The sequence below is a fragment of the Polypterus senegalus genome, chromosome 6 (genome assembly GCF_016835505.1).
Source record: "Polypterus senegalus isolate Bchr_013 chromosome 6, ASM1683550v1, whole genome shotgun sequence".
Lineage (NCBI taxonomy): Eukaryota > Metazoa > Chordata > Cladistia > Polypteriformes > Polypteridae > Polypterus > Polypterus senegalus.
Genome location: NC_053159.1, coordinates 62,098,092 through 62,110,855, shown reverse-complemented (window position 1 = coordinate 62,110,855; position 12,764 = coordinate 62,098,092). Strand labels below are relative to the sequence as shown.

The window sequence follows — 12,764 nt, the reverse complement described above, 5'->3', positions numbered from 1 at the left end:
CAAATCTGTAAATTGGCATCAAAAGTACTGTCTATGTTCGGAAGCACTTACCTTTGTGAGCAATTTTTTTTCGTGAATAAAAGCTACCAAAACCCCACATCGCTCAAGACTTACTGTCGAGCACCTTTCATCCCTCATAAAAGTTGCAGCTGCACAAGATTTCGAGCCTGGTATTGAAAAACTGGTTACTAACAAGAGATGCCAAGAGTCGGGACAAAAGAAATAGATCTCAGAATGTATGACTCCTATATAATGACCTAGCTAAGAGGCTAAGACTCTAATTGTACGCTGTTGTACGGCGATTGTATGGAATTAAATTGCTTTTCTTTAAACTTTAAGTGTTACATTTTTTAAAGTTTTCAGTATTGGAAAGAAAGCTACAGTAACTTTGTATAATAGTATAATAGTATTTGTTAAAGTGTGGCCCGCTAACATACGTATGGCAGTCGGAGCGGCCTACCAATGGTAGTGAGTTTGACATGCCTGTGTAGACCCACAGTTAAATCAAAACAAGTTTGTTCAATTTGTTTGTTTGTAATGAAATTACAAATTAGTACTCTTAGGCAGTACATATTTAAGCAAACCACCACATAAACAACAATTGCATGTTCTGTTCCATCATGCATTGGAGACGATGGCACTGACCTGAAAGCAGGAGACAGAGCTGGACATAGCAGAGTTAAAGATGCTAAGATTTGCACTGGGTGTGATTAGGATTGACAGGATTAGAAATGAGTACATTAGAGGCTCAGCTCAAGTTGGACGGTTGGGAGACAAAGTCAGAGAGGCGAGATTGCGTTAGCCTGGACATGTGCAGAGAAGAGATGCTGAGTATATTGGGAAAAGGATGCTAAGGATAGAGCTGCCAGGGAAGAGGAAAACAGGAAGGCCTAAGAAAAGGTTTAATGATGTGGTGAGAGAGGACATGCAGGTGATGAGTGTAACAGAAGAAGATGCAGAGGACAGAAAGATATGGAAGAAGATGATCCGCTGTGGCAACTCCTAACGGGAGCAGCCGAAAGAAGAAGAATTGTCTTTATGTTTCTTACCTACTGTAGAATGTGTGCTAAATGGATTGTTAACACTAATTTGGTTCATGAGAAACAAATCTGCAATGACCTATCAACATATTATCATAATAAAACATATACTGAAAGAACTGCACTGTTAATAAGCAGGTCCACTGAAAGTAACCTTCGGAAAGTTTCCAGTGTTACTAGGTGGCAAAATAAGTGCATGTGGGAAAGATGGAACCTAGTGCTCCTAATGGTTCCTTTGGTTCCCTCAACGCATGAGATACTACTGACAGTTGGTGGTCCTATAGTAGCATAATGTACCAATGACCACAGACTTAAGAAAGAATTTCACAGACTGGGTTTAATTTCCTCCACTATAACTGACAACAGAAAAAGACAGACAGTTTAAGGAGGTTGCATAGTGGTATGTTGGGAGGCGTTCCTTGTCTATCTTGCCTTTGTGTCATTTAAAACACACACAGTGTTGAAAATTTAAAACATTTTCTGCCAATACCCTGGGCTGGAAAGACACCCAAGGAGCACTATGTTTAAAAGTACACAGGGCATGACCAGATAACTAATCAGCTAGCCTACTTGTCCATGTTTCCTGTTCCCTTCATTATGTTCTTCATGATCCTGTTACAGATATTTAAAGCACTTGAATCAAAAACTCTGATAATTAACTTCCATACCTCTTTCACTCAGAATTCTCATTGTGAGTCCTTTAATATTATTATTGTCTTCTAAACTGAAGACCCACCCTTCTTTCTATTGCATTTAACCAAATTTACAGTCTTAAAAAGTAATACTTAGAGATGAAGAAACTACAATATAATTAGTTACTGTAATATTTATGCAAAGGACAATTTATTTACAGTTGAAGTTGTGACCAGGTGAAAGGTCTATGGGGACAACTGAAAAACCCCAGCCTACCCTTAACAACCTTTGCCACTGCCTTAAGGCACAGTTTCGATTCCCATGGCCACAGTAAATCTCCCATGTCCTGCATTTTTTAATAGACAGTCCTTGCTAGTTGGCTGCAAGCTCCATTAAAAAAGTGCTTCAGATGAAATGATGTAGGTCAACAAATCAAAGACTTATCCAGATGATTAGAGAAAGTGGAGCTTGAAACTACAGTTGTCAGAGAGCCAAAGTAATAATAATTAGTTTCTTCTGTAAACAGAACATGCCGAGAACCGAGGAGCTTTTATAATTCAACATTGTCCTGAAATTTCCCTACTTCTGAACTGACAAATTTAATCATCTCCATTCCATTCTGACAGAATGCAACCCACTATCCCACAACCATAAATGTCTTACATTCTTCATGAAAAAGCTTGATAAAAACTAGTATTTTGCATATAAGAAGAATTCCCTTTCATTACAGTGATGTGTTACCTGTAGGGCTGCTCTCCTGTATGTGTCCGTAAGTGCCGAGTGAGGTTTGCTGACCTTGGAAAGATCTTCCCACAGTACCTAAAGTAATTCAAAATGACAAATCAGTTATAAGCCATGTAGTTTGCAGGGAATGATGTGACAGAAAAAGGGATAATTCAGAACATCTTATCATGATATAGAAAATTTTATTAAAGGATTGTCCAAAGATCAAGTTGAAGTTCAAGTTATAGTTCAGTCTACTGTCTATGTGCAAAACAACATTTCTTTTGATTGTTATTAATCCTCATGCCCAAAACTTGGTTTGGTCTTACTATTTCTTTACCAGACAGTCCCTTGACTCACTATATTCCGTTACCACAAAAAATGAGCACACATAACTGAAACAATTCCAGAATGTTGATTCAGAAAAAAAACGTGAATTGATGAAACTACAACTAAAAAAGAACATACCCCCAAAGGTGCTCTCTTTAGCACACATGGAGCTGAAACCTTACATCAGTGACAGAACTATCAAACAAAAACTGAGAAACCCCTATGGTCCTGGCTAGTTCTTGTTCAGATTAACCTATGGGTAGAAAGCTCTTTACTGGCCTTGGGAAAAGCAAGTACAAAACATTCATTTTCTTTCAGTCTTAAATTCTGAGCAAACATTTTCAGGCTTAATCCTTCTTGCCACCTGACACAAGAAGGCATGAACTAATGCTAGTTATGAACAATTTTCTTCTCTACTCTTTCTTCTCTTAGTCCATCTTACCTGCAGGTGTAGCGTTCCTTTCCTTTCCTGAGAATGGCATCAGATAGAGTAGGTGGTGGAGAACGAAAGTTGAACAGGTGATGTGAAGGGTGCTGTAGGGAGCTTGTGGTGTCCAACTTCAGAGCTCCAAAACTCTCCAGCTTTTCTGTCATGTTCTCTATTGCTGACATCTACAGACAGACAGGCAGACAGACAGACACACACACACACACACACAGGGCTGGTTAATGTTTGGGTTGCAGTGAATTTAAGCTATATTGATAAGAAAAAAAAATAGTCAAAAAAATGTAGAGCCGGAAGATCATTCATAAACATAATTGAAGTCATAAAGGACCTGTTAGTTAGAAACAGTTAAATACCCAAGATGAGTTCAATGCAAATTTTAGTAATCAGTTTGCTCCTCTTGTATTAAATCAAACAAAAATTAACTTGTATTGTAAAAAAAATGTTGTGGTTGATCAGAAATGGAGAGATAGTACATTCTTCTAAATAATACTCTAAATAATATTTCATACTGTCATCTTATGGAAGAATTCAGTGTATTTGTATTCAGCAATTCAGATTTTGTATTCTGCCCTTATCAATGGACTCATTTCAATGGCCAGGGGGTGGCCTAGAAATGTCTATGGCAACCATAGCAAAGCACCAGAGGTAAACATTAGCGCAAACTAATGTGCCAGTGGAGAATTCAATTACCTCGCTTTTGGGCAGATGGGGAAATTATAAGGGAACTCACCCAAAAAGGTATATGTGTCTAAATTCCCAAAGTCAGACATACAGTACCTAACCCTAAAATATATGTCACCTTACAGGCAAAGTAGTCTGCTATTTTGAATATAATGCAATCAAATCACATGATAAGCAGAATTGCTTTTGGATACTAGATAAATAAAAGAAGCAACTTCAAAAGTCATGATGCTCGCTTCTTACTTCCAAAGAGATAAGTTAAAAAGTCATAATGCTGACTTCTTTTTTGAGAGTACAGACAAGCAGATACAATGGTCAGTCACGTAACACTCATGAAATCCTGACGAGTATTTCACATGACGCTTTGGCTGTTTTACTTATGGCTTATGCCTGGCCGGCAGCTCTACCACAAGTCACTAATCTATGATGGAATCTCCCCCTACAAACTGTTTGAAATATGCTGCCCAGTGTGTACAATAGGGGGAGGCACTTGGCACTTCCTGCTTTCTTTTGGGAGCACTTCGAAGGAAGAAGCAAGGAAGCCGTCAATTACAATGAGTGAGTCACCTTCATGACCTATTGCACGTTTGTAGCCATTTAAATGAGACCTTTGGGAATTTCTGCTGCTCGGCATATCATTCTTTCAGATAGAACCTTAACTACCAGAAAAAACGATAGCTGCAATACCCAAACTACTGCTTGTCGGAACCTCACAGAAATTCTTGAGCTTAGGATATCAGGAACTATCTCAATGGCAACAGGGCTGCAGACTCTGACCACACCTTACCAAGTGCTTTGTCATTTGGCATGCTACAGACAAGCAGCTCCTTATCAGAAAATGCAGTTTGTTATTTTGAAAAGTTTTCATATCATGGTGCTCCATATTAAAACATAATGCTGTTATTGGAGCTCTCTGATTTTTGTGTGTCTTTTGCAATAATTTTTTTCCAATCAGATGCCAAAGGAGGACACAAACACTTGGCACAGCCTGCCCTTTTTAATGGTCTTGGTTGGACTTGTGTAAACAGTTATTGAAGCCTACGTTCAATATGTTTATTTTCCCAAAGTTCTTGCAATCTGTGTTCGGGCATAAAAATGGTAGAGAAGAAAATGACAATGTTATTTGCACAATGATATAATGAGTCAAAAATATTGATGTAATCTTTGTACACTGTAATGCAAGGTATGCTGAAAATCTAAATGGAAAGAAATTTTAGCAACAATAAGAAACCACAAGAAAACATGCAGCAGAATGAGGGCAGCTGGCAAGGCCACAAGCAGAAAAAAAATGACATTATGAAATAATATATGAGACTACCACAACAAAAGGTTACACTTCACCACTCAAGTACAGCCTCTTTGCATTGGGTATTCCTAAAATGTTACATCTGAGTACAATTCACTTTCCTGTGTCATTTCACATTTTTCACTGTCTAGGGAAAATCAAACATTCTTGAGGTATTTGTACTTTGAATAACCCAGCTTTGAAAATCTTATTGGAGAGACTAGAAACTGCTACAGTTCAACTCTTCTCACATACAGTAAAGCATACATATTTAGTAAATAAGAGCCACATTTAGATAGTTGTTCTACGTACTTCAGGAAAAGAAGCACAGATGTGGGGTGGGCACATCTTGTGAGAATTTGTTGCAAAGCAGGGTTTAGAATGTTAGCAGCTGCCATTGTCAACTTTTAGGAAGACAGCACATTTTGGCTCAGTTGGGGGCTGGTGTCTTTTCTTAAAGGTGACAAAGCAGGTTTTGAGGGTGCTTGGATGGGATATATCCAGGTAATAAAAATACCCTGTGTAGTAAAAATACATTACATGTTAGGAGCTGTTTGCCAATCAAAACTCAACCATGCAGCTTAGGAGGAGATTTTATTAGTGAGGATAAGGAAGTGATAGTCATAGTTTTGTTCATTTAATGGAATAAATACTAGACTATTTGCTGTCTGTTTGGTGAAATCAGTCACAGATAACAAGTCCACAGGCCACAAGATTTGTGTGTGGCAGTGTGAACTGTCTATACTTTGCTTCTAGGGTTTGGCCAATAGCCAACCCACTGTTGCTACAGCTGACCAATCAGAAAATGATGGGGTGGTGGCTTTGTGTTTTTGATTGACCTGCAAACAAAACATTTCAATGTGGCTATAAAGTACATTATGGCGTTTTGATTATTCTAAAAACCACAGCAATTGCTTTCATTTAAAAAATAAAAAATACACTTTTGCAAAAGCAGACCTCTTAATTATCTCTTTACTTTGTTCAATGCAAAAATTATACCCAAAATTGTTTTATTGATTCCAGACATGTCTACAGTTATACAGAAAGGCAGATGGAAAGAGAAGTTGTTTTCCAAGATAACCAGAATGAATTAAAATTAAGACCTCATGTAAGCAGGAAGAAAGAGATCATAAATGAGCAGATTAAACACCCAAAGTCAGCACCCAAAAATTCTATTGACTCAGGTCCCACAGAGTTTCAGTTTTGCAGAATCAAAAGGATGAACAATACATACTATATTAGGGAAGTTCAGTTCTTGAAGTAAATTGTATTTCTGGTTGTATAAGGAGGTGTGAAGCAAATTGGTAATTTACGCAATAACTTGAGAACATCTAGTATAAAGAGTGCATTTCGTATATATATGAATGACCAGGGACCTTGCCTCACCGGGACGCCTGGAGCAGCGAAAGACCAGGGGAGGGGCAATATCTCCCCTGGGCACAAGAGGGCAGCCCCCCTGGTTTCCATCAGGAGCCACGGATAGAGGTGGGAAGCTCAACCCTGTGGGGGTCCGTGGCCACCACTAGGGGACGCCTGGATGGTTCCTGAGCCCTGGAGGACAGCACTTCTGCCACACCAGGAAGTGCTGCCGATCCAGGAACTGTGTACGCCCAGAGTTCTTCCAGGTGCAAGGGTAGCACTTCCACCACACCAGCAAGTGCTGCAGGAAGACCATCACAAAGCACCTGGAGCACATCCAGGGCATTATAAAACGTACCGGCTCACTCCATTTGGGGAGCCGGAGTCAAGAGGAGGAAGACAGAGCTTGTGAGAGAGGAGTGGAGGCAGCCGAAGAGAGGAAAAGACTGAGTAGTTGCATGGATTAGTGGGGGCTGGATTACGCACTGTGTTGTGGACATCTGGTGTTGTGTCTGTCTGTGGCTGGGTTATCTTTTACTATTTATATATATTACTCCAGTATCCAAATGCAATTAAAAAACTCTGTACTTAAATATGGTACATTTCAAGGCTCTTTAGTAAACCTTTCCATTTACTTTTTGTTCATACCCAATTTTTTTATTTAGGGAAAAAACATTTTGAAAAGTTAAAACCTGTATTATCGTAAAAACATTAATTTCACAAATATTTAAATATCTAGTGTATTGACATTTCACAAAGAAATTAGGACTCTTAAAATTTATGTAATTGGAAACTGTACATCCACACCCCACAGGAGGTGATTTTACAATCTGATTATTAAGCTATGAAGCTTTTTGGATATTTTAACTAAATTCGTTTAGCTTTCTATATATATTCCTCCATATTCCACTTTCACCTCAGCTTTCCGCCATCACTTCTGTCTCTTGGTAATGAACACTGGATATTATGATCTGTATAGGTTCATATTTATTTGACTTTTTATCAGTTACACAGCTTCTGTTTATTTTGGCATCCACTAATTTTTCTCATATTTATTTTTCTGTTTCAGTGTGAAGCTGCCTGACCCACTAGAGTTGTGAATTCACAAGCATACAGTATGTTATTATCCTCTTCCATAGTTAAGCTGCAGTCTAGACTTACAAGGGTTGCTGTTGTGGGCTTTTCCCATTCATTGTTAGTACATCCTTAATAGTAATCAGTTCTTTTTTACTTGTTTCACAGCTAGAATGTGGGTACTTGACTTTCTCTACTTTAAAGTTACATATGTCTGCTATTAGAAAAAGTAGGGTAATGTTCTCATACTGATAGGAAATAGTTTATTCATTCAAAAGAAACAACATATTTCCAAAACTGTAATGTTTACAACTTCTTATCTCATTAGTGTTTTCGTAGTTAAATAGTTTGTTGAGGTACATTGCAAGCTCACTCACAGTCTGACACTGATGAAGGGGGTATGTTCCTGAAACATGTAGGTTGTGGATTCTGAGTTCTCTATTATATGCTGGGCACACTACTGTATTCATTGGTCTGCAAAATCAATATTGCTATAATTGAGGTTTGAATAACATTTGGACTTCAATTTGCCTCATGTCCTTTCCTTATTTTTGCTTATTTCTTCTTTTTGGCAGTCTGAAAATTACCTTTATTTTATCACGGCCATTTTCGACATTTGTTCTTTGCTCTACATATTGTTTGTACATTTCTGCTCATTGAATATTTACATGTATGTTTTCTCCCTACATACTGTGCGCAGTTACAGTATATGCATCCATGGTTTGAATTTCAGTGTGGGATTGCAGCAATCATGCCTATTATTTAAAAATCCTGCAAGGTTTCATCTAAAGGGGGAACGTCCTGCTGTGCTCTCAAAGCAAAAAAGGCTATCATTAATGTTACTGTGGAATTATTTCAGAACTAAGCTGTGTTACCTGTCTAAGATGGGTTGAAATCAATGTTGACCTTATGTTTTTTTTTTTTTTTTATTACACAGGTTGTCTGTTTGGTCTGGTATAATAATGTGCACCTGATTTTTTTTCCTTCATGTGGCCTTTCCCATTTCCGATAGAGCCACTCTTTTTCGCTGCTTCCCCTTGGCATCACTTGTCAAACTGACCGCTCTTATACTTGAAGCGTTTTGCTGGGAAAATGCAGCAGTGATCACTACCACATTGGACTGGTTTAGCAACTCTAGCTTAGTTGTGTTTAAGCTGTGGTTTCCCAATGCGCACATCAATTTACTATTATTTTCACTTTTCATTGACCACCATGTGAAGTTATTAGTCATTAGCATTACAGCTATACTGTAAACCTTGTTCATGTCGTCCAAGCAGGTTAAAGAAAGTCAATTCCACACTGCAGTTGCTGGAATATACAGTTGGACCACAGAGTAGGCCTTTATTTGGTATTTTTAATATAATTTGTGATTTTTTCATCCTTCAACATGTTGTGCCTAATTTATTATTTTTCTTCCTAAACATAGCAATGAGATGGACAAACAGATCCACAGATGCACATACAGACATTTGTCCTTTTATTAAGGTGGATACAAAAAGAAGACTTATGTGTGCTTTAAGTGTAGTGTCATGCATTTGAACAAGGAAGTTAGAAATAATAAGATTAGTCTTTTTTAATACTGCATAACATATAACATACAGCAATAAACAAAAGCTCTTTCATTCTTTGACTGAAATGGGCATGACTGCAGTTGTCTGTTGACTATGCAACTATTTTCTAATTGTCTTATACAGTTAAGAGTTGTGGGGAAGAGGTATCTATCCCAGCTAGATGGTGCACAAGTCAAGAATCAGTCTTGGCTTGCACACATCCAGATTTACTCATATGGGACCAAAATAGATCATCTCTCCAATGATATAACATATAATGTGTTAACAGAAGTGCATAACATCAGAGACATAAAGATGGTGAGGCTGATATGAAAGCACAGCTCATTTCTAAAAAAAAAAAACACTAAATGTTTGTTAGTATACCAACTAAAATGTGATACATATTTGAATGGTGTGGGAGTGAATAGTATGATGTCTCCAGTTGTGATGAGACATTTCTGCTGTTAAGCTCAGTCAAGCTCTGGTATAACAAAAAAAAAGTTAAATCACTTATATAAGGCACTTAAAAACAAGATAACAAAGGCTGCTTTGCAAAATGTCTTAAATTCTAATATTCAATTGAATTGTTTCATTTCACAAAAGCTAGTTAGCAAGATTTGGAAAATTAAAGTCTTTGGAATTTGTGACTCTAATATTTTAATTAAATTTGACTTTTCCATTAAGCATTATTTTACAGTTGATGATACTAACCAGCTAATATTTCCTCCACATACTTATGAAAACATAAATCTTGCAGCAGCAAAGACACAAACTTGACAATGTGAATTTCTCACAGACCTTATCTGAAAAGTGTATTATTTTTAAAAACACATTTGAAGATTTTGTTTAAATGGAAATATCCTGAATTATCTTGTATTAGTTTTATATTTAGTATTAGTTTTAAGTGGTATTTATTTTTCAGTTACTGGTCAGAAAATGTTAGTGAATAAATTTAGTATGTGTACATGGTAAGAAAATAAGGGTGGCATAAATATTATACAATACCCTCTAATACAGTGCCCTAATGCTGCAGACTAGCAGTAGACCAAGACTAAGACTGAGTGCAGTTGCAGTGCGCTTTTTGGAGTTGTACAAAGGGCACACACTTGCAGACTAACTTAGACCACCTCGTGAACAGGTTTAATGGACTTAGTACGGTGAGTAATTTTATAAAATGAATTCTCCAAGCATTAGACAGACTACTGGAGGACATGAAAAAGCTCTAAAATGCCATTACAATATATGGAAACCCATTTTTTATATTTATATTTATTAAGGTGCATAAAGGTTAAGCTGCATAAAATAATTAAAGAATTTTTGTGTTCACAATTTCAATATTTCTAGTGTTTCATTAAAATAATTAGAATTGTCAGACTACGCTTCTTGCAGCATGGATTCACAGGGTTATTGAACTCATTCCTGCAGTCCTAGAAGCAAAGCACAAGTTAACGCTCCAGAAACCTGGCAGCTAGCAGCCCCCAAACATACACACAGCAAGTTCATTAAAGGTTACCAACTGGTTGTTTGATAATGTCTCAGTTAACATTCTGGGAACAAATAAAAAAAACGTTCCATTTTAACATTACAGTAACATTGCTGAGTAACATTCTGGTATCCTAGATGTAACTTCAGATAACATTGCAGTAATGCTAAATTGTTTGCTGGGAGAGAAAGATTCTGGCAGTTTCTTCTATGCTGTATTACTTTAGGGTGTCACGGAGGAACAGTATCTTTGCAGGTGTCCTTTAGATCTGATACGAGACCTCTCACTATATGTATAATATGTAGGACTTCTGTTCTACCGTGAAGCTTGATCTGTGATAAGACATTCTTTACAAATATTGTCCTGCGTCTGAATAGGTATTTTATATACTGTGGTGACTGCTGGATTAATTTGGTGATTAAGAAAAGCTGAATACATAATGAATGACAAGATTAGCTCTTATGTATTTTCTATGTAATTAGGAAATAAGTTACAGAGAAACTATTCTGCTTCAGATATAATTCTACTAATGTGTACCTCTTATCATTACTTTCAATTCAGGGATTTTTGGGCCTAAAGTGAATTAACTTTTACAACAACAACAGTTGATCTAATGTAGCTTAAAAATTTTAATTATATTATATCAAGTTTACATTAGAAGGTACTTTTGCCCTGTTTGTTGTCCCTTTAAATTGAGAGGAATGTGTAGTGACACATTGTTAAGTTGCTAGCACACTGCCATTAACGGACAATGTGACAAACAGCTGGGCAAATTTAGGAGAAACACAAAATTAAAAAAAAAAGACTATCTGTGGATTAGTTAAACTTGGGACTTAATAATGTACTACGTAGTCTGGTTTTGATCTGCTATTAGTACGGTATTATCTTATGTACAATGTAACTGACACTATGCTGACATTCCCAACTCAGTCAGTACCCTTCACCTATTTTTGTTATGTTAAGGGGGAAAATAAAGTCATGTAGCAATCATCTTCATTTGTTTCTATTGTAATTGTTTTTCTTTTCAAATTATTTCATTATTTATTTCATTTAATTTTTGTTACAATAAAATTATTCCTGTATTAGTCACCATCTTAATTTCTTTCTGTCATAATTATTTTTTCTTGTATTATTTTCATTTACCTGTTTTTATGTAATGTTTATTATGCACAATATTCTTCCTGTAGTTACTAATATTACCGTCCTTACTGATCTACAATAAGCAGGTTGTCTGTTTTGATCTATATACCAAAAATATGCTGTTTATATTGTATCTCTTCAAATTATTTGATTCTTCACTCAATTTATAGTTTTTCCTGATTCATCAATATATTTGTGCAAATAAGGTATATCTCTCTCTATACTGTATATATTGGGACCCGCTCAACAGCATATGTATCTTTACCTAGCAGGTTTTTTGCTGTAGTGAGTTTGAGGCAGTTTTTTTATTATTTTTTAAGGATGTACCTTGTTTGCTGCAATTTCTTACTTGAGAACATAAACCCCAACTGAAGTAAACCAAGCTTAATTTCTACAAGTGGCACAGTTCTGATCTTTAGGCAAATGCTTAATTTGCTACCTTCCCAAATAAACCTGACAGTAACCTAACATAAAATCAATCGAGAGCAAAATGAATCCTATACATTTTCAGAGCCCTAAGAAAGATAACTGTATTTCTTTAGTACTGACTTCTCACCTCTGACATGTACCAAAATCAGCAGTCAGCGGGAGATGTGGGATATTGGCTGACTCTCAACCACACCAGCCCCTTCACAGATTTTCTCACCATTGACAAAAAAAGGGTGAGATCCTCCTTATGATAAACCTGGCGCACTGAGCTCCCCTATTCTACTGGACACAAACACAGGATGTCTCAGAGAGACATGCCGGCATTATCTAGCTGGCCAGGGAAGAAAAAAAACAGGGGAAGTGACTGCACTGCATTATTACTCCAATGCAAAACAATAAAGACTAAGTTTAGCTTCATCTCAGCCGTGGGATAGCTCTCAGGCAGCCACGCATTAGACCTGGCTATTTATTTATTTGGGAGAGTAGAGAAGTAAACAATGTCAGCCTCAACAAAAAGTAATGTGAGAATGAATTCCAGTACATCAAGATGTACACATCTAAAAGCAGTACATTCAGGCATTGTAGGGCA

General features: G+C 36.9%; 1 protein-coding gene across 8 annotated transcripts in view; it reads right to left on the bottom strand.

The window, feature by feature from the left end:
- Nucleotides 1-12,764, bottom strand: part of prdm16 (PR domain containing 16) — a 427,363-nt gene that overhangs the window by 23,551 nt on the left and 391,048 nt on the right. For all 8 annotated transcript variants that reach the window (XM_039756090.1, XM_039756088.1, XM_039756089.1 and 5 more), the window contains 2 exons: nt 3,169-3,338; nt 2,415-2,492 (listed from right to left, as the gene is read on the bottom strand). In XM_039756090.1, coding sequence (XP_039612024.1) covers nt 2,415-2,492; nt 3,169-3,338 — 248 coding nt within the window. The remainder of the gene's footprint in view (nt 1-2,414; nt 2,493-3,168; nt 3,339-12,764) is intronic.